The 25,936-nt window shown below is 55.6% G+C and overlaps 9 protein-coding genes across 9 annotated transcripts; 3 read left to right on the plus strand and 6 right to left on the minus strand.

The window, feature by feature from the left end:
- Positions 1-997: 997 nt before the first annotated feature.
- On the plus strand, positions 998-2,837 carry VDAG_09373 (alpha-galactosidase; the record flags this gene model as incomplete). Its single annotated transcript, XM_009655675.1, has 5 exons — positions 998-1,093; positions 1,168-1,444; positions 1,510-1,721; positions 1,889-2,173; positions 2,268-2,837. 5 exons carry the CDS (start codon positions 998-1,000, stop codon positions 2,835-2,837), a joined length of 1,440 nt encoding a protein of 479 aa, XP_009653970.1.
- Positions 2,838-4,099: 1,262 nt separating this feature from the next.
- On the minus strand, positions 4,100-5,768 carry VDAG_09374 (pantothenate transporter liz1; the record flags this gene model as incomplete). The annotated part of the gene is made up of 3 exons (XM_009655676.1): positions 4,100-4,696; positions 4,756-5,018; positions 5,081-5,768. The coding sequence occupies 3 exons, from the start codon at positions 5,766-5,768 to the stop codon at positions 4,100-4,102; spliced, it is 1,548 nt and encodes a 515-aa protein (XP_009653971.1).
- A 2,414-nt stretch (positions 5,769-8,182) lies between these two features.
- Positions 8,183-9,915, plus strand: VDAG_09375 (uncharacterized protein; the record flags this gene model as incomplete). Its single annotated transcript, XM_009655677.1, has 2 exons — positions 8,183-8,667; positions 8,721-9,915. 2 exons carry the CDS (start codon positions 8,183-8,185, stop codon positions 9,913-9,915), a joined length of 1,680 nt encoding a protein of 559 aa, XP_009653972.1.
- A 611-nt stretch (positions 9,916-10,526) lies between these two features.
- Positions 10,527-11,036, minus strand: VDAG_09376 (uncharacterized protein; the record flags this gene model as incomplete). Its single annotated transcript, XM_009655678.1, has 1 exon — positions 10,527-11,036. One exon carries the CDS (start codon positions 11,034-11,036, stop codon positions 10,527-10,529), a length of 510 nt encoding a protein of 169 aa, XP_009653973.1.
- A 1,610-nt stretch (positions 11,037-12,646) lies between these two features.
- Positions 12,647-14,647, minus strand: VDAG_09377 (uncharacterized protein; the record flags this gene model as incomplete). The annotated part of the gene is made up of 6 exons (XM_009655679.1): positions 12,647-12,872; positions 12,959-13,033; positions 13,338-14,009; positions 14,053-14,092; positions 14,151-14,232; positions 14,405-14,647. 6 exons carry the CDS (start codon positions 14,645-14,647, stop codon positions 12,647-12,649), a joined length of 1,338 nt encoding a protein of 445 aa, XP_009653974.1.
- Positions 14,648-16,238: 1,591 nt separating this feature from the next.
- On the plus strand, positions 16,239-17,231 carry VDAG_09378 (uncharacterized protein; the record flags this gene model as incomplete). The annotated part of the gene is made up of 2 exons (XM_009655680.1): positions 16,239-16,500; positions 16,591-17,231. 2 exons carry the CDS (start codon positions 16,239-16,241, stop codon positions 17,229-17,231), a joined length of 903 nt encoding a protein of 300 aa, XP_009653975.1.
- Positions 17,232-17,517: 286 nt separating this feature from the next.
- Positions 17,518-18,929, minus strand: VDAG_09379 (aos20; the record flags this gene model as incomplete). The annotated part of the gene is made up of 2 exons (XM_009655681.1): positions 17,518-17,575; positions 17,650-18,929. The coding sequence occupies 2 exons, from the start codon at positions 18,927-18,929 to the stop codon at positions 17,518-17,520; spliced, it is 1,338 nt and encodes a 445-aa protein (XP_009653976.1).
- An 886-nt stretch (positions 18,930-19,815) lies between these two features.
- VDAG_09380 (uncharacterized protein) lies at positions 19,816-21,718 on the minus strand (the record flags this gene model as incomplete). Its single annotated transcript, XM_009655682.1, has 4 exons — positions 19,816-19,992; positions 20,262-20,528; positions 20,598-20,837; positions 20,897-21,718. The coding sequence occupies 4 exons, from the start codon at positions 21,716-21,718 to the stop codon at positions 19,816-19,818; spliced, it is 1,506 nt and encodes a 501-aa protein (XP_009653977.1).
- Positions 21,719-22,901: 1,183 nt separating this feature from the next.
- VDAG_09381 (uncharacterized protein) lies at positions 22,902-24,394 on the minus strand (the record flags this gene model as incomplete). The annotated part of the gene is made up of 4 exons (XM_009655683.1): positions 22,902-22,955; positions 23,073-23,535; positions 23,600-23,970; positions 24,224-24,394. 4 exons carry the CDS (start codon positions 24,392-24,394, stop codon positions 22,902-22,904), a joined length of 1,059 nt encoding a protein of 352 aa, XP_009653978.1.
- Between the last annotated feature and the right edge of the window lie 1,542 nt (positions 24,395-25,936).

Raw genomic sequence — 25,936 nt, forward strand, 5'->3', positions numbered from 1 at the left:
GAGCTGTATCGTCGCCCGGGCTCATAACTGTCACCACGGAATTGAACAAAGTGGATTGATTGTTGTTAAGGTACAAAAGGAGACTTCCAGAAGTCCAAACGAAGGTAATTGGTCAGATCCAGCATCGGTAAGGAGTCTTACCGGGGCGATAACGACAGAACAAATGCATCAAATGAGGACTCCACATTTGGGATGAAAGTACTCCTGGGTCACAGAACAGAACCTTGCCTGATCGGCAACACGTTGTCCGTTGCATTTGTCTGCATTGACGAATATTGCTGGAAAAAGCACATGGACAAGATTGAACATGCAGGAAGTGGAGGAGCAAAATCATGTTATTGTAATACCCAACAATTCCTCCTTCTGTATATCCTTTTACTGCATGTACCTTGATGTCCCTGCACCTGCCTCAGCCTCGCCTCGATTTTTCTCTCTTCCGCCAAACCTCGTGACGTGTGCTCGATGTTCGAATACCTACCAACACCATCTACAGGGACGACTCCATCACGCTCTGCGGTGCTATCGTGATGTTGACTCGCGTCGGCACCTTCATCCCCGGCGATCACACCAAGTACGGTGTACGCCCCCCGTGGGGACGGACCTTGCCCTGTGGAGCAGCGGAGAACTCGCCGCTGCTATTTCCCACCATCTTGGCCTTCAACCCCAGGGTCTCAGTCGCCGACACGAGGATTAATTATCCTGCGCCCTCGGCACTCCTTTGATGACTGCATTCTACATGTAGAGGTCCCGACACGACGACTGCGGCACTTGCGCAGATGCGGCATCGCCTACAGGCGTGGCGGGACGCTACAGATAGGGCCACGATCTGGGTTTCGACTAGTTGCGCCTTCGACACTCGTTTTCAGAAGCACGTCGGTGTTTGAATTCCATAAAGAACGGCCAAGGATCGCCGCCAAGCTGCAAATGAGGTCGGCCTTCGGATAGTAGCCGTCTGTCAGACTGGGGCGCCCGCACCCGCCACTGCAACGAAATCATCATGGCCCGACACTCCACCATCGTCGTCGCCCTCGCTCTTGTCGGCCGAGCTGCATCACGGTTTGATGGCTTGGCCGATACCCCACCAATGGGTTGGGTACGACTCACTCCTCTCTTTTTATTGCTTTCCTAGACATGGCACATGCAGACCGCCAACGGCAACGTGCACAGAACAATTGGAATGCTTTCGCTTGTGATGTATCGGAGCACCTGCTGCTCAGGACCTCCGAACGGATCGTCAACCTCGGCCTTCGTGATCTTGGCTACAACACGGTCGTGCTTGACGACTGTTGGCAGGATCCTGCCGGCAGAGATGCCAAGGGAAAGGTCCAGCCCGATCTGGCCAAGTTCCCTCGCGGCATGAAGGCCATTTCCGACGCCCTGCATGCCCAAAACCTCAAATTCGGCATGTACTCCAGTGCAGGGGAATTGACCTGCGCTCGATTCGGTGCGTGGCTGTGATAAAACAAGTTTCTTGATGCCATGATCATGTGGCGCTGATCACAGTCACAGCGGGATCGCTGGATCACGAGCAAGACGATGCGGATAGCTTCGCCGCCTGGGGCGTTGATTTTCTCAAGTATGACAATTGCTTCCATATGGGTCGCATGGGCACGCCGGAAATTTCGTTCAACCGCTTCAAGGCCATGTCTGATGCCCTGAAGGCGTCGGGCCGTGACATTGCCTTAAATCTCTGCAATTGGGGAGAGGACTATGTCCACACGGTGAGCTCAGTCTATTCAGTGTTTGCCTTGGGCCCCTCTGTAATTAGCCCCTGATCCCTGACTGGCCCCTCTCTTGGCATCTGCCAAGACCTCACGATGGCTTCATCACCGGAAGTCTACCACAGCACACCGCTCAAGCTAACTCTGCTATTTTTTTTCTTACTCAGTGGGGCGCATCTCTTGCCCATGCCTGGCGCATGTCTGGCGATATTTACGACTCCTTTACGCGACCCGATGACCTATGCAGCTGTGCCTCGGTTGCCGACCCCTTCTGCGTCGCCCCCGGCACGCAGTGTTCCGTGCTCTTCATCCTGAACAAGGTCGCGCCCTTTGCCGACCGTGCCATCCCGGGTGGCTGGAATGACCTTGACATGCTCGAGGTAGGCCGGGGCGGCATGACGGACGAGGAGTACAAGGCCCACTTCGCCTTGTGGGCGGCTCTCAAGTCCCCGGTGATGCTCGGCAACGACCTCCGCATCATGCCGCATCATGGACTCTGCCGCCCTCTCCATCATCAACAACCCCGCCATCATTGCCTTGAGTCAGGACCCCCACGGCCGCGCTGTCTACCGTGTCCGCCGAGACATCGGTCCCCCACGCGTCCCCGTCGCCGACGAGTATGCCGCACAGGAGGCCCACATATGGAGCGGCCGACTCGCCAACGGCGACCAGACCGTCATCTTCCTCAACGCCGCCGGCGCCGATCTTGACATGAAGGCCTCCCTCGCCGAGATTTTCGTCGGCGATGGACCGCGCGGGTCGGCGCCCCACGTTCGCGTCGGCTGGTCCGTTCACGATCTGTGGGCGCACCGCATGCCCCTCGAGACGGCCGAAGCTCTCATCGGGGCCAGTGACGACGGCGTCCGTGCAGATGTCCTCCGCGCCGCGAACTGGTACAACGCGACGGAAATCCCGTATGCCCAGGGACTGGCCAACGAAGACCCGCGGCTATTTGGTGAGAAGATCGGCGAGGTCCAAGCCGGCGGCGATCTCGAGGTCAAGGTTGTCAAGCACTCTGCGCGGGTGTTTCGTCTCAGGCGCATCGCTGTCGAGGGTGATGGGTTCAAGTCGAAGGCCCACGCGCGAGAGGACCGCGAGGAAAAGGATGAGCTGTGATCGAAAAGCAAACTAAAAGTCCCTGACTGGACAATCCGTTGCCCTTATGCTTATGCCCATCTCGCTCTTGCACTCCGCAACTTTTCTATGTTGTTCAGGGGTGCTTTCTTGATATCCCATTTGATATCTCATAATGGCCCATCTTGCGTTGGCTACTTATAGCTTCGCATCTCCAAGCGACGCTCAACAATGCCCGCAATCAGTGTTCCCTTGGCATGACGCATGCCCGACAGAATCACCATCCATATGAACTGGCCAATGCTACAAATTTTGTTGATGAGCAGCCAGAAACCAGACCGCGCCGGCTGTGATGCAGAACAACAGCTGTCATGACACCGAAGTGGTCGTAGCAGCCTGGCAGCACCTTCATCATCTTCATCAAATACTGCATCTTGCTGGTATTGCCGTTAGTAGTTTCGGATTGTTAAAGAACCATACGCCGCAGAAATGCAGGGTGATAGCTGTTAATGTACCCACAGTCGCTGAACCAGATATCTGCTTTTGGCCTGCAACCCTGCATAATTCGAACACACCATGGGTAGACGTCAAGAAGAAGCGATGTATGAAAATGGCACTGTAGCAATAGAAGCCCTGCCCGCAATCATGAACACTTCGTAACTCTACCCTTCTTAAAGCGGTCAACTAGGAGCGCTGTCCTAAACCACCATCGCACAAACTACAGCTTCAAAACCTCCCCGCGTACTCAAAGTGCCGGTCGCTGTAACATGCGTCCTTGTGGTCCGAGTGATCGGGCTTGGCGTGTTCCTGGAGTGAAGCATGGGTAAGTTGAATGCAAGCTCCAGATCATGAGTTTGGAATTCCCGCGGCAAGCGTGCGCACGCCGACGATGGCTCGAAGCAGACTATCAGGAACTTGAACGATGCGTGCCGCGTGTGTCAACTGTCACGGTGATGCAGTCGCGAATATCGGTCGCAGACTCGTTCAGTCCCGTCACACACGGCACATTGGCAATCGGACCTACTCTATATTCAACCGAGCAATGCCCCGTCGGGAGCCATTTCGTATTTCAACAGCCTGAGTACGGTTACATCGTGCTGTATATGGGACTTTGCTGCGCATGTTTTTCCGAATATTGTATCCGAGCAGACGGAAACTTTCCCGAAACTACCACTCATTCAGAGCAGCGACAGACACACACGCACCACCATACTGTGTTCTTTGGTATCCTAGTATTGACAGTCGAGCAATCATGTGCTTCATTAACTACTAAATCTACATTTTGGGTCGCCTCAAGGCGCGCCTTACACGAGGTACCTGAATGTCGAAGGCAGCCTGGTGGGATCGTCCTGAGCGAGCTCAGCCGTCTGCGCCGCGACATCGCCGTGCGTCTCCCACGCGGCGCCGCCCTGCTCGATCTTCTTGTTGAGGTTGACGAGCACGACGCGGAAGCCGTAGCAGCCGACAATGGTGACGCCGAACATGGAGAGCACGATGCCGTAGCTGCCGCGGAAGCCGTTGGCCTCGAGGTTCCACACGTAGGAGCCGATGATGTTGCCAATCTGGGAGAAGGCGTTGATCATGGCGATGGCGACGGCACGCTTGGCCGGAGGCCGGGGGAAGGAGGACGAGATCCAGGAGTAGAAGACGATGAAGCCAGCGTAGGCGCCTGCCTGGAGGAAGAGGGCGACGTAGCGGGCGGCGACGTTGTCGGTGGCCATTGAGATGACGAAGCCGACGATACCCATGCAGATGGGCCAGACAATGTGCCAGAAACGCTCCTGTTGGCGATCGGCGTGCCACGCGTTGATGAGAGAGACGATGCAGGCGAAGGCCCACGGCGGGGAGCTCATGAGCAGGGTGGGGACGTATCCAAAGCCGAGGGTGCCAGTGAGGGTAGGCTGCAAGGGGTTAGGACGTGGTTTGTAGTCGAGGTGCAGATGACGCGGTGGTGACTTACGAAGTAGGCGTTGAACGACAGACCGATGACGTAGGTGGTGAAGGTGATCATCATGAGGTAGATCTTGTAGTCCTTGACAGCCATGTAGAAGCCATCAAGGGCGCCCTGCTCGGCAGAATCGGCATCTGCCTCGCCGACGTCCTCCGTCATGCGCATTTGAGCGACCTGAAGCTCTTCTTCGGTGAAGCCCTTGGAGTTGTGGGGCAGATCGGGGAGAATGAAGGCGGCCGCAATGGCAATGGCCATGGTGGCAGCACCCTCGACTGGACAAACTGTTAGCTGGAAAGTTCTTGATGATTGATGGAATAGAAGCTTGCAAACTTACTCCAGAAAAGCCAGCGCCAAGCAGCGTGGCCCAGAACACCCTGCATGTTGGACAGGACACCGGCACCGATAAGCGCCGAGAACGCGTTCGAGATCAGGTTTCCGCAGAAGAGAATGGCGTTGCGCTTGGTGAGCTCACGGCTGGTGTACCACTTCGAGAGGATGAGAAGAGCTCCGGGCAGGAAAGCAGCCTCAACAAAGCCGAGGAAGAATCGCGTGGCAACCATGCCTCCGAAGTTGGTGACGACACCAGAAAGGGTAGAGATGAGACCCCACAGCAGCATGGCTGCCGCAATGTACCAAGAGGGTCTGTCGATGCGGTTGATGAGGATGTTGGAAGGCACCTGCATCAGAATGTATCCAACGTAGAGGATACTCAAACACGTCGCGTACTGCGAGTAGTTGAGGTTGAGGTCGTCCTGCAGACCACGGAGATGGGCAGCTGCGATGTTGTTCCTGTCGAGATAGTTCATGATATAGATCAGAACAAACAGCGAACACCGCGTGTCGAGCTTGCGCTTCATGCTCTTCTCAACCTTGGCGCGATAGATTGGGTCGGACAGAGGACCACCGCCCTTGGGAGGGCCGTCGGCGAGACCTTTGTCGGAAGACCTGCGAGGCGCGGCCTCGAGGTGATCGGGGTCGTGGACAGGCCCATTGTGGGTATCTACCTTGGGTGCGTCGCTCATGTTGGGATTCGGAGAGCTGAGGTAGGAGGAGCAGAGAGAGGTAAGAGACGGAACGGCTGATCAGTACAGACTGGCCCGACAGAAGGGGGATCGTCCTCTCATATAAAGCGTTCAGTGGCGGACCCAAGTGCCATGAGCGTTACCCCGGTTTTAGCGGCCAAAACCCCATGGAGCCAGGAACAAAGTGGCCTGTATGACGTGGAGAAGATGTTGGAGAGAAGGCGTGGGGGTTCCTCATCGCGATGCCTCAGAATTTGACGGACCGGCGGGTCGGTCCCAGAAACTAACCCGTGGACTGACAAGCACGATCCATAGTCAGGCTCTTGCGATGGGGTTCAACGAAAAGCAGGGGGCCCCGCTAGTCTCCGCAAGCTATTGTTTGGGATGGGATGGAATGGTGTGGGAAGCAGTGAGCGCCCCCCGGGAGGTGCTCCTCTCTTCCACGCCGCTGTAGCGTGTGTAAAGTGCCGGACCATGTCGCCATGCTTCCCCGCGTAGTCCGTCTCCTTGCGGCGGGCTTGTTCTCGTGTTGGGGGGATAATTAGGAGGGGGCCGCTTGGGGCGAATGTTGGGGGTCAAATGGGGCGAACGTGGAGAACCCCCACGCCCTCAATCTCCAATAACTTGTCCTGGAGATGCAAAATTTGTCAAGCTGGACAAACAGGCCCGCTGTGATGAAGATGTTTTCGAGAAATCCATCACGTTGCATCGTCTCGTAGCACGTTCCAAGTAAGGACGGCGTCGGTGCTCCTCCTGGGCGGATGGCCCGATATCCTGCTCGTCCTGCTCATCCTGCTCGTCATGCCGGTCACAGTGCTGTTGTCCTTACAAGGGAGGATCGGCACTTCAGCCCTGGACACCTGGTCTCGTGGCCTGTGGCGTTGCCCAGTTATGCTTGATTTCGCGGGCAGTTGCTGTGTGGGGATCTCCCCTGTCGCTGGACGTTTCTGGCATTTGCTGTATGCGGGAGTCGGGGTATTCGGGCAGTTTTGTCGGGGCAAGTTGCACAGAAACCTTTGCACCCCTGGCTCACAGGAGGAGGGTGCACGCCACTGAGCCACCCACACCGGCGGCCGGATGACGTTGGTGGACCGATCCCTGTCGACCTGGCCCTCCTGACAAGCAGCGAAGCCTGCTTCACCTCGACACTACGTAGCATCCTGTTGAGCCATGAGTCGGCACATCTCCGGCATGGCCGGCTAGGCGAGTTGAGCGGTCAATCTCGAACAGGCCCGATCCCCGCTCCGCAGCCACGCCGTCGTCTGTTGCTGAGGGCTCGGGGGCTCTAGAAGCTGGTCTAAGTGGGCTCGGAAGTCGGATATAATGCCGGAAGTCGTGGGCTTGGTGGACGCTTCTCGGTGAAACTCAACGGGGAATGCAGGTTCGTGGGGGTCAGGCGGGGGTCCTCAGCTGGCGTTTTGACTCGCGTGCTGTGCTGGCCAACGTGCTCACTGGAACAACACTCATCCGGCCAATGTTGCCTGTTTGCGTCGAGCCCGAGAAGATTCTGTCTCGCCAAGACGGGGTTTGGACCTTGGATAGTGCCCATTGACCCGTCGGGTGGAAGGATGGTCTAGTAAATGGATATGTTGTGCCTTCGAGGCACCCAGATTGATAAAAGAATGCATGTCCGCGGTGACCGAGCTGCCAGTCGGAGAACTAAAAGGTGTTGGGTTGGATTGCCTTGGGGGACACAGTCGGCCTTTACGCAAGAAGGAGTTTATATCCGACAAAACGTAGACGCACTTTGTTGGTGATCCTGATCCTGATCGAGTGATCAGCATGGAAGAGAATCTCGGGATATGGCAGGTCCCCGACGTCCAGGTTAATGGATAACCCACGATCGCAAAGTTAAACCCCGTAAACCCCCGAACCCGAGGCAGGCTCGCATCGTCTGCGAGGCCTTGTACAGCGACCATGGGTGCGATGGGTAACCGGGGGTGGCTGGGTGCATGCATCTTTTCTTCATGTTGCTTTCTTGTCTTGTTCCACCAGGCAGTTGGGTCGGATGCAATGCAACAAAGCTTGACGCATGAAGCAGTAGGAGCAAAAGTACGACTCTCGACGGCTGACTCGTGATTTCACCAATGGTCTGGATGATGGAACCACGGAACCAGATTGAGTTGTGGGAGAGATCGCACGCCGTCGTGTTCACGGTTGTCGTCGTGTGGGACGGCGTTTCAGGAAGGCAAGCCACTGAAAGTCAGCCTTACGGGGCGTAAATTACGCCGCCTCAGCCACCGAGGGCGACGTACTCGTCATCCACCAAACCCAAGTGACTAGACCTGTTTGAGCCTGCTTGTCATCAACCTCAGCTCAAACATCGACATTGGTCCCGACGACATTACTACGGGCAATAACGCCAATTCCATCAAGGTCGATCGCCATCAGATGGAATCAAGCATTTATTTATCATGAATCGGTATCGCGACGACGCAGATGCAGAGGCCGAGCCTCTGCTTGAGGATGACATCGAAGACTTTGCCCTGTTCCCCGATGTTGAGGCGGAAGACGAGCCCTGGATTGCCTCGCCATCAGTAGCATCGCGAGGTCGCGCGCGATGGCAGTCCGGGCGGACAACCTGGAAGAATGCGACATCCAAGCTCAATTTCAATCGCTTCCGACCAGACACGCCCTTTGCTATCGTCCTGCTGCTTGCCACCATCAAGGGTATCCTCGTTGGCAGCGGGGTTCTGCTCATGACGCCCATGGTTCGCCTGATGGAAGACGCCATTTGCCACGTGCACTACCACAAAGACATCTCCGAGCCGATTGATGAGAAGGACTGCAAGGTCGATGATGTTCAGTCTCAGTTGGCCTACCTAGGTGGCATTGGGGCCCTGGTGGCGTCACTTGTCACGCTAGTCGTCGCTTTTCCATATGGTGTGTTGGCGGACAGGTAAGTTTGACCGTCATGTTCACATACATGGTGCTTTACTGACATCTATCCAGGATGGGTCGTAAGCCGGCTTTCTTTCTCGCCTACGTGGGGATTCTACTTGGATTTGGCTGGGGCCCGTTCGTCCTCTCGCTTTCGCACTTCCCAAGCATTTGGGTCCTTCTCTTGGGACATGTCTTCTTCTTGATTGGAGGCGGTGTGCCCCTTGCCATCAACAACATCTATGCCATGGCTGCAGATGTCAGCAACGAAGCTAACCGGTCGACTCATTTTCTGTACCTCTCTGTAGGCGCCGTTATCGCGGGACTTCTTGTGCCTCTGCTGTCCGGCTTTCTGCTCGAGACATACGGCCCATGGGTTCCCATCCGCATCGTCTTTTGCCTGAGTCCAGTCATTCTCACAGCTGCCAGTCTCTTGCCCGAGACGTTACGCGTCAAGCTGCCCGATGGCGACGCCATACCTGAACCGACTAAGCCTTTCGTGGCAACCGTCAAGGACCATGTCCGTACATCTCTTGCCGAGCTCGCCGGCGCCAAAGTCTTGCTCCGCAACCGCAGCGTTCTCTTCTGCCTCTTGGCACCCCTGACTGCTAGTACAATGTTTACTTCTAGTACGTCGACTCTTTCTCAGTACATCAGCAAGTACTTTTCCTGGTCGCTCGCCCAGACATCCTATATCCTCTCACCCATCGCCCTCTGCCACCTCCTCATTCTCACCGCCCTGCCACGTCTGTCGGCCCACCTCCTCAAGCCTCGCCGTCGTCTGCGCCTCAACGACTTCACCAAGGACCTCCTCCTGACCCGTGCCTCGTATGGCATCCTTGCCATCTCGGCATTCTTGCAAGCCATCAGCCCATCCATCGTGCCGTTTCTTCTGGCTATTGCACTCGGCACACTCGGTTCCGCGACGCCGCCTTTGGCACGCGCTCTCATCACGGCATTTGTCGAAAAGGAACACACCTCGCGCCTCTACGCCATGTGTAGCATCGTCGAGACCCTCGGAGCCTTCATCGGTGGACCGGTCCTGGCATGGACCTTTTCAGCGGGAATGCACATGGGCGGCATCATGAGGGGACTACCGTGGCTGTATGTTTCGTTTTTGCACACATGTGCCATGGCGGCATTCATGATGGTACGGGAGCCGAAACACATGAAGCCGCCGGTGCAGACGGAGAGCGGCGAGGAAGGGGTTGACGGCATGGGGTATGAGTCTGCAGCAGAGGATGAGGAGGATTTCGCTGCTCGGTAGGTCTGTCGTATAGACATTGTTCTTCGAAGCTTGGGCAGGTGAAATTTTGTAGAGCAGAGCTGTTTCGGACTGTTGGTTTACATGATCTCGAACTTAACAGGCCTGCATAGCGCGTCCGGGTTGTTGTCTTCATCATTAGATTAGAATCCAAGACCTCAGAAGGTGCACCGCAAACAGATGATGGCTGCAAGGCTTGTGGGTTGAATCGACGCCCGGGATATGGATCAGCTACGTAATTTCTTCAACATGGCTGGTCGTGGTCTCCTCCCAGATCTTCCTTCTCGGTCAGACACGCAACGGAGTGCACGCCTTGACACAATGACACGATGCAATAACAGCGTCATCCAGACGATGCAATTGCTCTTGTGAACATGCAGGCATCACAGGGGAGGAGCGAACACCGCCAATGCAGGGAAATCATGTGCATCAGAAACGCAAGAGTGGAGGAGACTTGATACAGCCATCATTTGAAGCATTACCTATTTAACCCGCTTCCCCACCTCTGCTCCCAAACCACCATGCTCCGCGATGTCAATCACGGCCTTTGCCAAAGACGCCTGTTTGAGCCCTCCTCGCTCTCCGCACGCGCAACAGCCACAACACCAAGACCCTCAGCCCAGCATGAACAGCCACGGGATGCCCATGAACACGACAATGGCAAACATGCAAAAGATGACCTGCCAGTCGGCGACCGTCGCATCGGCCGTCAGCGACGTGGGGAACCCGGCAATGTTGCCCTCGGAGAAGTTCCTGGCGGCCTCGGCAGCAGCGACGGTCGTCAGGTTGCCGCAGGCGGCGTTGAGGGCCGTGTCGGCCGTCATGGGCGGCAGCGCGACGACCATGGCGGCGAGGAAGTCGAGGTTCTGGTGGGTGCCGAAGGGCGACGCCTGGATGAAGGCTGAGCGCAGCGTGATGTTGGAGCCGATGGTGGAGAAGTTGGCCGTGCGCGAGTACTCGAGGCACTGGGGCTGGGCGAGCGGGTTGCCGCCGGCCGGGGCGGCGTCTTGGCGGGCGATGAGGACGGCGTCGGCGGTGTTGGTGAGGAGGCGGCCGGCTGAGACGGCGTGGGTTAGGCACAGGGCCAGGAGGAGGCGGGCGAGGAGGAGCCGCATGGTGTACATTATGACAGAGCTAGGAATTTCGGGAGCGGAATGGAGAGCGTCGTTCTTGTTGTCGTTGCTGTCGTCGGACTGCGAGGTTGTGGCACGGAGTTTCCCTGGGCGTGATGAGGGTATCAAGGAGAGTATCAAGCAGCGTAGCAAGTCAGGGAGAGTAGCCGGCCACTCAAAAGAAGGATTGAAGAAGAGTGAAAGAAGGATGAATGAAGGACAGCCCGGCCGTCAGAGGTGAGAAAGAAAGACGATGGAGGAGAAGCAACGACCGAAATCCAGCAGACAGACCAGCAGTGCCACGAGAAGGACCAAGGTCGCAGGCGAGAGGGGCTCATTCCGTATTATAAACCGAGCGCAGCCATCACGAGACGGCGCACCGGTTGTTCGAATGGTGGTTTGAAAGCGCCCTGAAGCTCAGGCGGGGGCCGGCGCTGTGACAGGCGCCCCACAGTCGTGAGACCCGATGACACAGAGGCGGGCCCCCTGGCTCGTAGATCAGACGGTCTCATAGACGTTTCAACAGGCATGGGGCGACGATGCTACGCTGCTTCAGACGATCGGGCGCCTCCATTGCTCACCACCGGTGGGGGACCATTGCTCACCAGCGGCGGGGGATAGAAGAAGCTTCCCGTCTTTGCGTTTGCAGGGTGCAGTGACATCCGGGCCGACGCCCCTGGGCTGTCGCATCGAAGGAATACGGCGAGTGCGTGGGCCTTTGGATCCGTGTCGTAACAAGAGCAGGTATATCCCAAAGCTGTAAGTATAAACGCCGGATACGCTCCCAGTTCTATCTGGGCCGTCATGGAACATGACATCGTCCGCGTATCCAGTATATCCCCTAGCTCGTACCTAGGCCGTCTCGCGTTGACGTGGTATCGCCAGCGTGGTGGCCCCTGCACTTGAGACCTGCGGAGACGACACGGTGGCTCGAGAGGACGGATGCGCATGTCGGTCGGCTTAGAGACGGGTTGCCGTTGCGGCTGGCTTAAGGTGCAAACTCGGATGACACGACCGCGACCCGTGAGGAGCACGGGGCGGCACCGTCTCGGCCTTGCCCGGGGCCGAGGCACTCCTGTGGGAAGGTCTCCGATGGAGCATGAGGCTTACGGGGTCGTTAAGGCGCAGCCACGGCCGGCCGGGCGGCTTCCCGGAAGGAGTGGGTTGTTCGGGGCTTTGCGAAGGCCACGGGCCGACTGGAGAACGTGTGATCCCTTGCGGGGGCCTAACACACCAAAACCCCCCTTCTTCTACTAACCGAACCTAACACCCACACCTCGTGTCAACAACAGTAAGCGCCGCTTCAGTCGCCGTAGATAGGACTCTGAACACTTGAAGAATAGCCTTCAAGCAGCTTGCCAATACAATCTAAACCCCACGAGAAACCGGCGGCAAGACAGAAGACGAAAAAGCAAGAGCGGAAAGATGACCTATTATGGGCTTGGGAGATTCGGACAGACTAGAGGAAGCGACCGTGTACAATAGCAAATAGTGCCTTATTGGCTCTAGGCCACCAGGCGTAATAAACTTGTGTGTGTGTGTGTGTAAGTATAAATATCTAGCATCGTCTCATTATCGGCCCATGTTCGTCTCGTGCGAGTTCATGTTGCGCTCATTCTCAGTCAGTGAGAGCCTCCATAGTCGTCCAGAGACCCATGAGCAAGGCAGCTAGGATGCTCTTCGCCCTTGAGGCCCTTCATCGCATTCGTGGGCTCATACTTAAAGATTGGTAGGGAACTTGGGATGACTCCGGCTTGGCCGATTTGGAAGATGTCAGGCCCTTGGTCACGTCTTGTGAACCCGGTGATGGACACGAGTGGCCAGCACTGTGCCTGCTTCAGGGGGTGACTGTCACTAGAAGTGAGCCATCAGGCACTAAAGGTCCACTGGAGTGACTGGCTTCGGCGGACCAGGCACCTGATATAGGTACCTACAAGATCGATGCGATGGCTACCCGCGCAGCACCTGCAACCACCTCCAATTTCTTTGGAACTCGTGTGACAATTCCGCTTAGTGTTTCCAAGTAGCGTCACTTAGATGTTTGTATAATTCCTGATGCTGTACTTGCAAGCTGACATGACGTACTCGGGTGAACACGAGCCTGGTCCTACAGGAGCTGCGTACCTTGGTAGGGACTGAGACGAACCCAACCGCCTCGACAACCGTTACACGATATATTCAGGCCACCCACCGACTCGTGAATCTGCCCCGCGACAGTGACACCCTGTTCCCCCACCCCTCCTCCTACCTCTGCCGATCTTTGCCCCAAAAACAGTTCCATCGGTACTCTCCTCCGTGGTTTATAATAATGACAATGCTCCCTCCCTTCGGATCTGCCACAGGGATGCAGGCTCGACCACCTGGCAGGGTAAGTCTAATAGGTGAATAGCATCGCCGTGCGACGCTACTTGGCCCTGAATCTTCTCCTTTTTGGTGAGGACGTAACGCGAATGGTCCCGCGACGCAAGCTGCTCCCATGCCTCCTCGACCCTATGGTTTATCTCGTGATCCCACGTGCTGCGCCAGGTGATAAATGCGCAGCCTGCCTTCGCTTGGAACACGAAAGCGCATGCATTCCCTCTGGCGCCGTTCCAGAGCACCATGGTACGCAACTTGGGCATCCGTACCGCTATCTCGCTGGCCTTGAGTAGAAGATCATTGATCTCTTGGTGGGGCGTTTCTTGCTGGAAGAGTCGAACTGTCAGGGCCAGAGTCTCTAAGTGGCGCCAGGTCCCATGTTGCTTGACGCAGGAATCAAAGAAGTCCTTGGCGTCGACCAAGAAGGACACGGAGAGACGCTCAAGCTTGCGACTTTGAGAGGCAAAAATCGCACCCAAGCCCGGATCCGCGATCCGGTACCGGGCAACACAGCTATGCCAGGCCACGCCGTTGTTGCGGGCCAGTATTACAGCGAATTCTTCGTTGAAATCTTCAAACACAGTCAATGTCTTGACTGTTGCAGGGAGACCCTGCTGGAACAGCAGGCTATGTTCTAACCAAGTAGTCCGTTAGCGCAAGCACGCAGCACGGCGTCTCGAAGTCCATGGATCTCGGCATGAAGATGCCCACTCACCCATATCAGCTCTGCTCACACACGAATTCTCCCATCCCCGCCACGGCTCGTACACCATGTGCCGTAGACCACAAAGGCTCTCCAATACAGGTTTGAGTGACCAGTAATTGAGCCTTCGACGTAAATGTCGGCGTACTACTAGGCGTGTCACGACCTTGACGCGGGGTAGCTTCTGCTGGCCGAAATCGAGCGTAATCTGATCGAAAAGGCCCGATATGGCTTTTCTGGATGGAGTTCCAAAATTGAAGCGATCGAACCACCTGGGGCGCGGATGGTGCCATCTGGGGTGAGGAGCTCCAGAACTGACGTCGCCCTCGGCGTCGGTGGCGAAATAAAAGCCCTTGAAGTAATAGCCCAGGTCGCTGGGACGATACGCGTGTAGCTCCAGAGTCAACTCTTGCCCTGGCTTCCACTTGCTGAGGATGGAAAAGATCTTCCGGATTGCGGCTACGATGAGAGGTCCGTTTAATCGGGAGAACGGGAAATGCGGGCATTTGTATTGCTGCACCTCAATGTTGAGCCAGATGTGGCGGACGAAATCTCGTTGCATAGTCATGAGCCGTCCAAAACTCTCTAGACAGGATGAGCGAAGTTCCAGTTTACGGAGGTTTTCCGTCGCGATGATGTGCTGCCATTCTCGGCACACAGACGCAAGTGTAGACCAGCCAGGATGTTTGTCGCGTGCACATGTCTCCAGAATAATGATCCGGAGTTCAGTCGGCAAGCAGAGCCAGGAGCCGATCTTGGTCCGCGTATGAAGCCTCGTGTTGTAGCGTCTTGTGACGCCACGTCCTGTCGCCATGTTGATTTAGCTGTTTCGCGCGTGAGGGCTGCAAGGGTGGAAGAAGCAATCCTCCTCTGGTGTGAGGGCTACGCCCGAATTCTAGTGAGGGTTTCACGAGAGCTGTTTTCGCAGATAACGGGAAGAGTAAGTAGCGGCTGAAGTTTGGACGGAAATTGAAGTCTGGCGAGCCAGGCATTTATATATGCATGAAGGTAATCGAGGCCCAGTTTGGCTTTCCACGATCTCCGTGGCTTAATTTGACCACTCTTACCTCTCTTCTCGAATGGTTTCCTAGGGACCATTGTAGCCATAGCATCCAAAAAGGTTTCGTTAATGCTACCAGATACGTTATTTGACTTTCCGTGACGCTGGGGCTTTGTTTCCTGATTATCACGATCCCCTGATGGCTGTTATTCACCACAATTCAACTTAATTATTGGCGTAACCTTGAGCACCTTGCGATTATCAAACTTAGAATCCCAAAAGTGGCCACCATCTATGTAGATATCACCCCAGTCTCGCCCGTGATATGGTACCTGTTAAAGGTTGTATGGGCCAGTGGGCACTTCTTTCTCGAGAACGAGACGATCTAGTGGCGAAGGAGGATGAAGTGAAGGCTGGGAGTAGCGGATCAGGTCAGTAATCTTTTTTTTTCTTTTAATATACAAAATCCAGCAGTCGATGTTTGTCATGGCCTCAACTAACAGTCTGGTTTTAACTGGCTCATTAATAAGAGAGCGGACGAGACCCGAGTTTTCCAGTTAGTATGGGTTATATATCAGCCGCAGATAATTCCATAAATCATTGAAGCTTTGCCAATATTCAATCTCTCGAGACCGCTTCTCCTCATGTATGTAACCGGGGATCATGGACTCCACGGACTGTGCTTCAAACCTGATCGTCGCTTATCCCTCCAATGCGGCTCACGATCAACACTGCACTTGACGATATCATGGCATCGGGCCAGGCTTAGTGTTAGGCACAGCATGGTTTCATGACCAATTGCGACCCTATAAATGGTTCCGATAAAAATAAAATGACCGCCCAAGAAAGACCGTTTGATCTGCTTAAGTGCAGACTCTCAATCCCATCAATTGCATCTTTGATCGGCCAGCCATTGTCGATGGGAAACAGCCTTGTCCGAGCAGCTACCCCACTACGCATTCACCCCACCAAAGCCAAGCTTGCCGATGACCCCGCAGCTTCTCGCTCCTCGTCACAACCGAGACAGCTTTGCTCAGTGACATACCTTGCGCGTCTCGATTTCTTGAACGTCAGCGCCATCATCAGCACGGCCTCATTCCCCGCTGACCAGAATTGGAAGACCCTCCTACAAGTCTACATCTCGCAGCCTGTCATGGCGTCGTCACCGCTCCGCATCGGCTACGTGCCCGAACACTTCTCCGCGCCCTTGCACTTCGCCCAGCAGCACTATGGCCTCGAGGCGACACTGGTGCCCTTCCCCTCCGGCACAGGCCACATGATCACAGCTCTTCGCGGCGGTGAGATTGACATTGGCATCGGCCTCACTGAAGGCTGGATTGCGGGCCTCGGCAAGGAGGGCGTCGAGGGCGACGGCGGCTACCGTCTCGTTGGCACCTACGTCGATACCCCTCTCTGTGAGTTCCCCTTGCGATCCTTGCCCGGCAACCCGACACTCCTCTACGTTTGATCGTGTGCGTTCCGGGAGATGATCTGACGCGCTTCAGGCTGGGCCATCTCGACAGGGTCCTCCCGCCCCGAAATCGCCTCCGTCTCCTCCCTCCGAAGCAAGCGCATCGGCGTCTCCCGCATCGGCTCGGGCAGCCAGATCATGGGCTTCGTCCTCGCCGACCAGCAGGGCTGGCTCGGATCCGCGGACGCTGCGCCCTTCTCCGACACGGTCATCCTCAATACCTTTGCCAACCTCCGAGACGCTGTCAACAAGGGCGACGCCGACTACTTCATGTGGGAACACTTCACATCCAAGAAGTACTACGACTCGGGCGAGATTCGCAGGGTGGGAGAGATCTACACCCCGTGGAGCAGCTGGAAGATTGTCGCGTCAACAGCGCTCGCTGCTGAGGGCGCCTTGGACCCGAGGGTGAAGGATCTGTTCGGAAAGCTCGACAAGGGAATCGTGCATTTCAACGAGAACCAGGAGGAGGCTGTGCGGTGGATCAGCACGAATCTGGACTACTCCGAGGCTGACGCGAGGGAGTGGCTCAAGACGGTCAAGTTCACGGCGGGTGTTGAGGGCGTCAAGCCCGAGGTGGTGAACAACTGCGTGGAAATCTTGAGGAAGGCGGGTGTTTTGGCCGAGGGCAAGGGAAGGCAGCCTGAGCAGATGGTCGTCAGGGAGGCATCATGATGTGCACGGGGTATGAAGCATCTTCGACGTGTCCCTACGTCGTGTCTATGACCGGATCCCTATCAGCTCTGTCGTGCTCGTTTACCCGCAACCCCAAAACTCTCATGGCTAAAAGGTCACTTCGTCCGTGGCATCGCGCACCCTCTGCATTTCTTTCTTCAAGTCCTCTGGCGTCGCGGCTCCCACGGCCACGTCCGCTAGGCTCGTTCCAGAGACACGGTCCTGATACCAGCTGAGGATGCACATCTTGCCCGACTCAAAATCGTCTCGGAAAAGGGCCACGAATTCATCGCGGCTGTGCTTGGAGCTGATGGAGAATGAGGATGCATTGTCGAGACCCCGACCTGTGAAGTGCGTCTTCATGAGCGGCAGCGCCAAAGATCCCGACGTCCGCACATTGAGGTCAACAATGTGGTACCTCGTGAGGTCAGCATCGACACCCTCGTCCATGACCGACTCGGACGCCGTCTCTAGGACGTCCGCCCCAGCCGGTCCGACATAGTCGTGCGACCGAAGCCAGGCCGCCACCTCCTTGACCAGCTTGGCGAACTTGTTCTTGAGCTCATCTTGGCGTCGATAATTGATCGTGCTGCCGATCCAGGCGTTTCCCTCGCCAATCATCTGCTCCGACGCCGCAAGAAATACAGGCTCTGCCTCTTCTTCCGTGACGAAAAACGTCAGGCCGTAGTCCCCAATCGGCTCGTCGACGAGGTCGGACAGAATGAGGGCGCCCGGCCGCAGATGCGCATTCGCCTCCGTCACGCTCGACATGAGCTTTCTCAAGACGCCCTCTCGCAGATCACCAACTACCTTCCCACGCTCCTCCTCTGTCCTGACCACATACGTCCCTGCTCCTCCGAACGTTTGCTGGTTCTTCAGAACAAAGGGCAGGCTCCTCTGGCCAATCTTTTGCAGAATCCTTTCGCTTTCCTGCGCGAACCATTGGCCCCTCGCTCCCTCGCACGCGGCGGGGATGACAAACTCATTCCCCTCGCCGTCCCCACCGCTCACGCACACCTCGCAGCAGCCGCGCTGCGCCCCGCCATGGCCCTCGAGGTCGATAATCTCGCACTTTGGCGTTGGCAGACCAGACTTTGCGAGGGCGTCCTTCGAGTTGACGAACCAGTGCACATCCGGCTGCACGAGCAGGTCATACTTCTCCAGGCCATCGACCATGAGCTTGTACGCAATGGCGTCGATGCCCTTCTCTTGGACGGGGATGTCGGCTGGCCCGGCGCAGAACACGAGCTCGGGCTTCTGGTCGGAAGCCAGCACGGAGACGGTGGCTTCGGCCTCGGCGCGGTCGTGTTCGACCTGGGCCGGATCGTCGTGGTCGATGTGGAAGAGTATGACGGGCGCTGAGCCCGAGATGAAGGCGTCGCGCTGGGGGATCAGAGAGAGATACTTCATGGCGAGCTCGCGGGTGAGAGCGGCCTTTTCGTCAGGGCAAGACGGGGCCTTGGCGGCTGTTGTGTTGAAGGGCGAGTCTTGGTAGAGATATTTTGTGTTTCGTGGGAACTTGGCTGAGAGGGGAAGGCCTGAGTTCACGCCGCAGAGGACCTGGGCGATGCGGCGAGCTTTCGTTCGGGGAGCTGCCTGACGGTAGAGGTCGGCGAGGGTTGTGTCGAGCTTGACGGTCGGGAGGGACGGCCCAGTAGGGAGATCCTGACCTCCCGTAGATGATTGCTTTTCCCTCATGGCGATGAACTCGTAATAGTCTGGTGTAGGATGAACAATCGTTTCCTGCGATTTACGAAGATGATGCCTCGGTGTATGTGTGTCTTGGCACAGCGACAACTGGCTGGATTGAGCTGTGGGCCGTCTATATATCCTAGAACATCTGGCATGACGTGTGACGAGGCACGAGGCGATTGTGCGACGCGTCAATTTCCCATGTCGTGATCTGATCCTGTATTCTCTGCAGGAACAAAACAAGCCGAAGGATCTTCATGTCCGTGCCTGAGCGACGAGCGAGATAGAGGTCCAGATCGAGCATGACATCATTGTCTCTGGTCCTTGGCTGTAAGAAACGTCTTGGCGATGCGCCTGTTTCTGTTGGCTGTCTTTGGCTGTTAAAAGCAACAGGTTGCCAGACAGTACGGAGCGTTTGCTCCGAAATCTATACTTTGCGATCCGGGGAACCAAGGTTGAAGCACGTCGCTTTCCACCACCCATTTCTGCGATGGTAAATGCAGCTCAAGTCGCTTTTCATGCGAACACTCCGTATCTCAAGGAACACCCAGCTCGCCTGTCTCATCTGCTAGTTGTCCTTACCTTGCTCATTACTTGTGCGGGGTGTATCACATATCGTCACGTTTGAAAAGCGGCATCAGTGCAAGACCGCCGATTGTCAACGGGGAACGTTGGGCCAGGAAAGGATGTGGCTCTCCAGCTCGAGAGAGCGTACTGCGGATTGTCAAGTAATTATTTTCATAGGGAATGCTGAAAGCTGCTAACTGCAAATTATCGTTCAGCTTGTATTTACGCATCGCAACATGTCCTTCATGCTGTTGTCCCTTACTACCTGCGAAACCCTTGCTCCCCCTTCCTTACATCAAAGCTACCATGAAGCCGGTGAGGCCCACTAAACACCAAGTTCCCAAATGTATGACGAGATCGCTAGCTCCGCTGCCGTTATTGTCGTTTCCATTCCCTGATCCCCCCCGCGTATCACCGCCCGATCCTCCTTGCGTATCACCGCCTGCTGCGTCGCCGCTGGGCGCTGCGGCGGGTTCATTCTGGATCCGATCTGCCTCTGCATCTAGGTCAGGGCATTTACCATCCACGAGATCTTGCATAGACGACCGCTTATGAACAGATCTTTCACTGTACATGGTGAGGCCTCTAGGATCAATATATCTGCAGTCGTCTGGAGCGTTATCTCGACGATACCTGATGGTTCGCGCAAACATGGCAGCCTTTTGGTCAACATGGAAGCCTGCGTTGATCGGCTGGCCCTTGCATTTCGAATACTACTCTTCTGTCAGCGACATTCGCGATTCACGAAAGTGATCCAGGTCGGCGACTTACACTCATGAAGTTCGGGATGCGCATCACGCCGCGCTCCTCATTGCAAGGGAGCTGCTCGCATTCAAAGATGACGCTGCGGTCTCCACGCGTATGTGTCGTCCGGCGAAGACCGTCGCCCACAAGGCAGTCCGTTTCGCCGTCATCAACTCTGTTGCCGAACGTGTGGCGCAGGCCCAGCCAGTGGCCAACCTCGTGGACAAAGGTCGACGCTGGCGTTCCCATGGCGGATTGCTGCATGACGATTCCGTCGGTCGCCCAACGCTGCATCTCAGGAAATGTGGCATACTAAGCCTCGTCAGCATTCCAAATGGTCAAATGGCGGCAGGCAAGACTAACTCCCATGAGGTTTCCGCCCGCCTTTTCCACGCCACTCGCAGGGACCAGATTGTTCACCAGCCAGAGGTTCAGCGCCATGTGATCGCCGGCGCGACTGGCCGTCTGCCACTTGACGAGCTTGGACTCTGACTTCTTGATCGTTTTCCAATCGGCCGTCGTCGAGACGGGCTGCCTGAAGTTCGTGCTGACGTGGTTGAAGTAAATACCCCGAGGCTCAAAAACTGACTTGAGATAACCCACCTGTTTTTGGTCAGCATAAGCTTCACAGGCCGGCAAAGTACCCAAGGAATAACACGCACCGACTCCTCGATCCTGGTCTCGATGGTATCAGGGCGCTTGGCGCCTCTGGCTGACAGCATGTGCCAGATGTGAAGATCACAATCCAGGCGTGTCACCGGTCTGCACTCTTGTCTCCTCATGACCCCGGAATTCGACTGGCCAGACCAGCCGCCGGCCATGTCTCGCTTTCCCAGCCCAAGCTCGCAATTCGAAACAGATTCAGGAAGCGTGATGTTGTCCTCCGGGTTGATGACGGGGTCGTTTCTGACAAAGTGTTCAAACATGCTCGCCTCGAGGGCTGCGATCTCTCTGGCGTCTTCTTCGGGGATCTCCATAACGGGTAGATTGGCCTCAGCCTCGGCGAGAAGCTCGTCTTCTGTGACGACATCGGGCCTGCTCTCCAAGGGAGTCACTTCGCGTGCTTCGAAGTCGTATTCTTCGGCTTCGCCGTCGTCCTCGCCTTCAGTCGGGGTGGCGCTAGCTGATGCGTCTGTAGCAGACGATTCGTCGGCAGAAGTTGCAGAGGCCTCGACGATATCGGACGACGAGACTAGGGGGCTCGACTGCGCGCTGATGGAAACCTCGCCGGCAACAGAAGACGGTACATCTACAGGGCCTTGATCTGAAGGAGACTCTGTGCCAGGAACTGGGACGACTGGCTCTTCGGAAGGAGTGGGTGTTACGACGGGGGAGGTTACGTCGACAGGTACGTCCGAAGGGCTTGGCTCAACAGACGACGCGCCGCCACCCGACGAAATGGCTGCGGAGTCTTCCTGAGCCGAGACGAGAAGCCCCAACAGGAGAAGGAGGAGGCTGAAGGCCAACTTGATGAATTGTCTCATTATGGTGGACACAGAGAAGGGGTGAACAAGATGACTACTGAGAGAAGCAATACCAGCCTGGCTAACACATTCGATTGCCTGTTCTGCTGTTCCGAAAGACGACTTATATACAATATACGTTATATGGCACGTCGAGAAGGATGCCATCGCGCCCACATGTTATCGGTCGACCAAATATGCCTGCTGCCAAGCAAACCTGCATGTTGAGGCGCTAGATGGCGATAGCTTCGTCGACTTACGGCTCATGAAAGTATCGTGGCGCTAGGTCCAGGTACGGTATTGGGCGTTCCGGGTCCCTGGTGGCGGCGCATTGTGCTTCTCAAGATGCTGAAAGCTGCGGCTGATGGTCACAGGCTGCAGGGACTAAGACAGAACCATCCCAAGGCGTGTGTTCTGTGACCATATTGCGCTGCCAAGACATAAGCTTAATTCAGCCTTGAAAGACTTGGCCACGAAGGGTCTGGCTATTTGGTAAGCGAAATCGTCCTCGAATCAGGTCGGGCGTCTTCAGCTAGAGTCGCCATCACTGTCCTTATGCAGACTGATGCTATTCACGAATCGACTGCGCCGCACCCAGCCCAAAGCAGACGCCCCCGGACTCACTCTTGTCAAGAGGCGTTCGCGCGATGACATGGCACGAGCGTGGCTTTGGTAATGGTTGGCGAAGCTTTTGTCTGACAGGGCGGTGTACGAGAGTGAACAGGTTCAAAAGCCCTCGTGATTGAGACGACGCATTGGATACCTTTTAAGATGCCACACCGCCGATATGGAGATGCTGAGGAACGATTCTCAGGCAGGTGTGAGGCATAAACCTGCGTCCATGGCGTGAGCACAATTGGTTTTGTTGAAGCCTCACCACTTCGTCCGTCGCGTCAACACACCCGTTTCGGGTTAACACAATAGATGCGGGGGAAGACTCCACCAAAACGAAACAATGTCTACGCGAGGTTACCTCATGAAACGCCGGGTCTGACCTTAGGACTGATCTTGGTCATTGCCCCCTGCCGACATTATAAATCTTAGGGTACCTTATGAAAACGATTGCTGCCGCCTGAAAAGCTGCAGTTCGGCATGTTCCGGGAAACTGATATCAGATGGCAGGTGTCAGAAAGTAAACGCTGAAACATAGCACATTGATTGAAGGACAAATTACCAATCCAGATGATTGACAAAACCGGTGATCTCAAAGGATGCCGTTGCCGGACATGGTTCGTAGTCTCAAGCCGTGGTGTCTGACCTAATTGCATGCCAAGTGTTGGTGGTTTGGAAGATTGGGGCATCGTTGACTGCATGTCTCACTACCCTCGGAACATTGTATGTATTGGGAATCTTCTAGTCGCTATCGTTCGCGTACATCCACTGATATCTCTGTTGTCTTGACGATGCGATGCTCCTCCGGATTGTCCTGTCGATTGAAGCTCTTGCTTGTGTCCGAAGAAACGTGGGAATGGATTCCTGTGGGAACACTGGCAGCAGGACTTTCGGTTCTGAAATCGTCGAGCGCCAGCTCCTCTGTGCTTGTGCTGCGCATTTTCTGGCTTCTACTCTCGGTGGACTGGAAACCACTATGCGCCATGGCTGCCGATGCCGAGCCGTGCCGATGGTATGTATTGCGATAGTTGCGCGCGGATGAGAGGCCAGCGCCTGGAAGAATACGGGCGATAAGGGGGCGCAATGTTGGTAGTGAAGACGCGATAATGGCAACATTGAGCTCGAGGCAGGACCAGATTGCAACGCTAATATTATCCCACGATGCATCGGTACTGATGACTCCGGCTCGAAGAGTGAATATGCGGTAAATTGAGATGATGCAAACACTGAAGACTCATCATTAGCTTCAACAAACATAGCAAAGTATGGGGCTGAGATGAGACGACGTACAAGAAGCCGAGGCAAAAAACAGCAAGAACCAGCATTCTCTGCTTCAGAGGGAGTTGAAGCTTCAACACCGAAGGAATCGGAATGCAGAATATCATAATGTCGGTCGCCATACTCATGCCGGAGGAGAAATACCAGATGGGCAGTGTATCGAGGCACTTCCCAACCATACTGGGAACAATGAACGAGATCGGGAGGCATGCGAGCGACAGAAGAATAGCCTGTACGCACGTCCACATGCAGACGAAAATGATGAACCAGTAGCACACTTTCTGCATTATTGGTTGTTCGAAGATTCGTCGATACAGGAAGAGGAAGCCCAGCTTCACAACGTTGAGACCCAGGTTATAGCTGAGGATACCAACCAAGAGCCACTGTGCACGTCTGAAAGTTAGCATCATTAAACTCCATAACCAACCCGTACAAGATCGAGACGGGTTCCTTGACCAAGCTCGTGAGTAGGACACTGACCTTTAGGTGCTCCGCACCCTCTGCAGCCGAGACGTTCTCGGAGTGTCTTCCCAGGCCATTTTTGACCTGGAGGCAAGTGGAAATGGAGTCAACGATAGCGAATATCTGCTCGGCAGGTCAGTATAAAAAGACAAAGACGCCTCAGGCAAGACTGACGGTTGCCACCAGTATGCTCCAGTCATCTTTGCCGATGGATCCTAGAATCACTCCACGAGTGTAGAATCGACCTGCAAGACAAAGTACAGAAGCAGAGACAAACCCCACGGCTATACCGACGCCCATAGGCCCCCTCGTCTCGGTCCTGATGATGGTAGGCAGGTCCGCCATTTCGTAGGGTCCACTCAGAAAAAAAGGCTACAAGGCTCGGAAGGCCACGCAGGCCTGGTAGGACCTGGTGGTGTATATGTACCCCGATGGGTCGCACCCACGAGGATCGGACGTAGCTTAATTACAAAGGACAACCAGACAGACATCGGCGAAGACAGGGTTCGGCGTCGATCAACATAGCCCATGTGCGAAGGGTTGGTGTCTTTCATGCGTTCTGCAAATACGCTTTGGCCGATGCAGATAATCCATCTGCGAGTGATAGGATAACGCTACAGGCAGAGTCGGAGAGAATACCCACGTCTTTGCAGGATCTCCGGCGTCTGGAAGGCCTTGAGAAGGCCTGAGCAACGGTTTCATCCGCGACCTCCGGTCCGTTCCCTCCAAGGCCAATTGTGGAGCAGCTGAGAGGCGTATTGGATATCCTCGGTGCTTAAGCTGTGAGCCTCTCCCGAAGGCCCCCCATCTTAACTACCTAGTCCATGCATTCAGCACATCATTAGTTAGTACGCCATGTGCCGACTTCACCACGAACGTCTTCGTGGCGTCAAGGTTGTCGAGGAACAATCCACAGCGCGGCGATTGATGTAACGAAGATGACTTCAAATCCCCTCAGTGGCTAACTACACAACTGCCGGCCCCTTGTCGGAGGCACACTTTTGCTAGCTTATGGAGAAGAGCAATCGCATGATCGGTCAGTACACGCCTCTCTATCCTTGCTGTTGTCCACGAGTCACTTCTCGTCATGGCAATGAACACTGTAGCCAAGAAAGGGTCCTGCTCCGAATGCATACACAGAAGCGATTACAGGACCCTGAAGCCATTGCACTATAGATTCCCATGGCATGCCCGTGATGCGTGTGGCAACCTGGTATATGTGCCGACCTACCCATCTCCGCACAGACGCGGCTCCAGCTTTCAAGCTTTCTAGCTTTCCTGGTTCAGATCGCTTGAAGCTGCTCCACCCCCGCAGTGGTTGGCTCACTCGTACAACCCTGGCAACATAGCGCCAACAGGCGCCCTCGTTTCTAGACTCAAGTTCGGCAAGGCCACCGGCTTCCACAGCCCCTGTAGCAAGGCCCGAAATGAATGGCACCATTTGTGACTGACCAGGTTCCCCCTGAGCGAGTCATTTACCACCACAGCAGGGTCTCGGACGACAGGCAGCTTAGAGAGCTTCCATCTAGCACCCCTGTTTTGACTTAACCATAAGCTCTTCCCAGAGGCTAGATCCAGCATGTCGAGCTTCCCCGCCGCCTGCCGTTGCTTCCGCAAGGCCTCGGGGCATCGGTGACAGGTCGGGCCGGCTATTTCAGCTGTGACCTTGTCTAGATGCAGGCCCTGAGTCTCCCATCTCATGGCCCCAATATCTCCTTCCTGACCAAGCAGGTGATCCGATACCGGTACAGGGAATGAAGTCCAATTACGCAACACATTCTGTCAAAATGTCCCTGGCTACAGGAAGCTGACCGTCTCCTGCAGCATTACCGGCTGCCTGAGCCCCACGTTTCTGCGGCAATCTCGGAAGTATTGGCGAGGAGCATT

This window comes from Verticillium dahliae, genomic scaffold, assembly GCF_000150675.1.
Source record: "Verticillium dahliae VdLs.17 supercont1.25 genomic scaffold, whole genome shotgun sequence".
Classification (NCBI taxonomy): Eukaryota; Fungi; Ascomycota; class Sordariomycetes; order Glomerellales; family Plectosphaerellaceae; genus Verticillium; species Verticillium dahliae.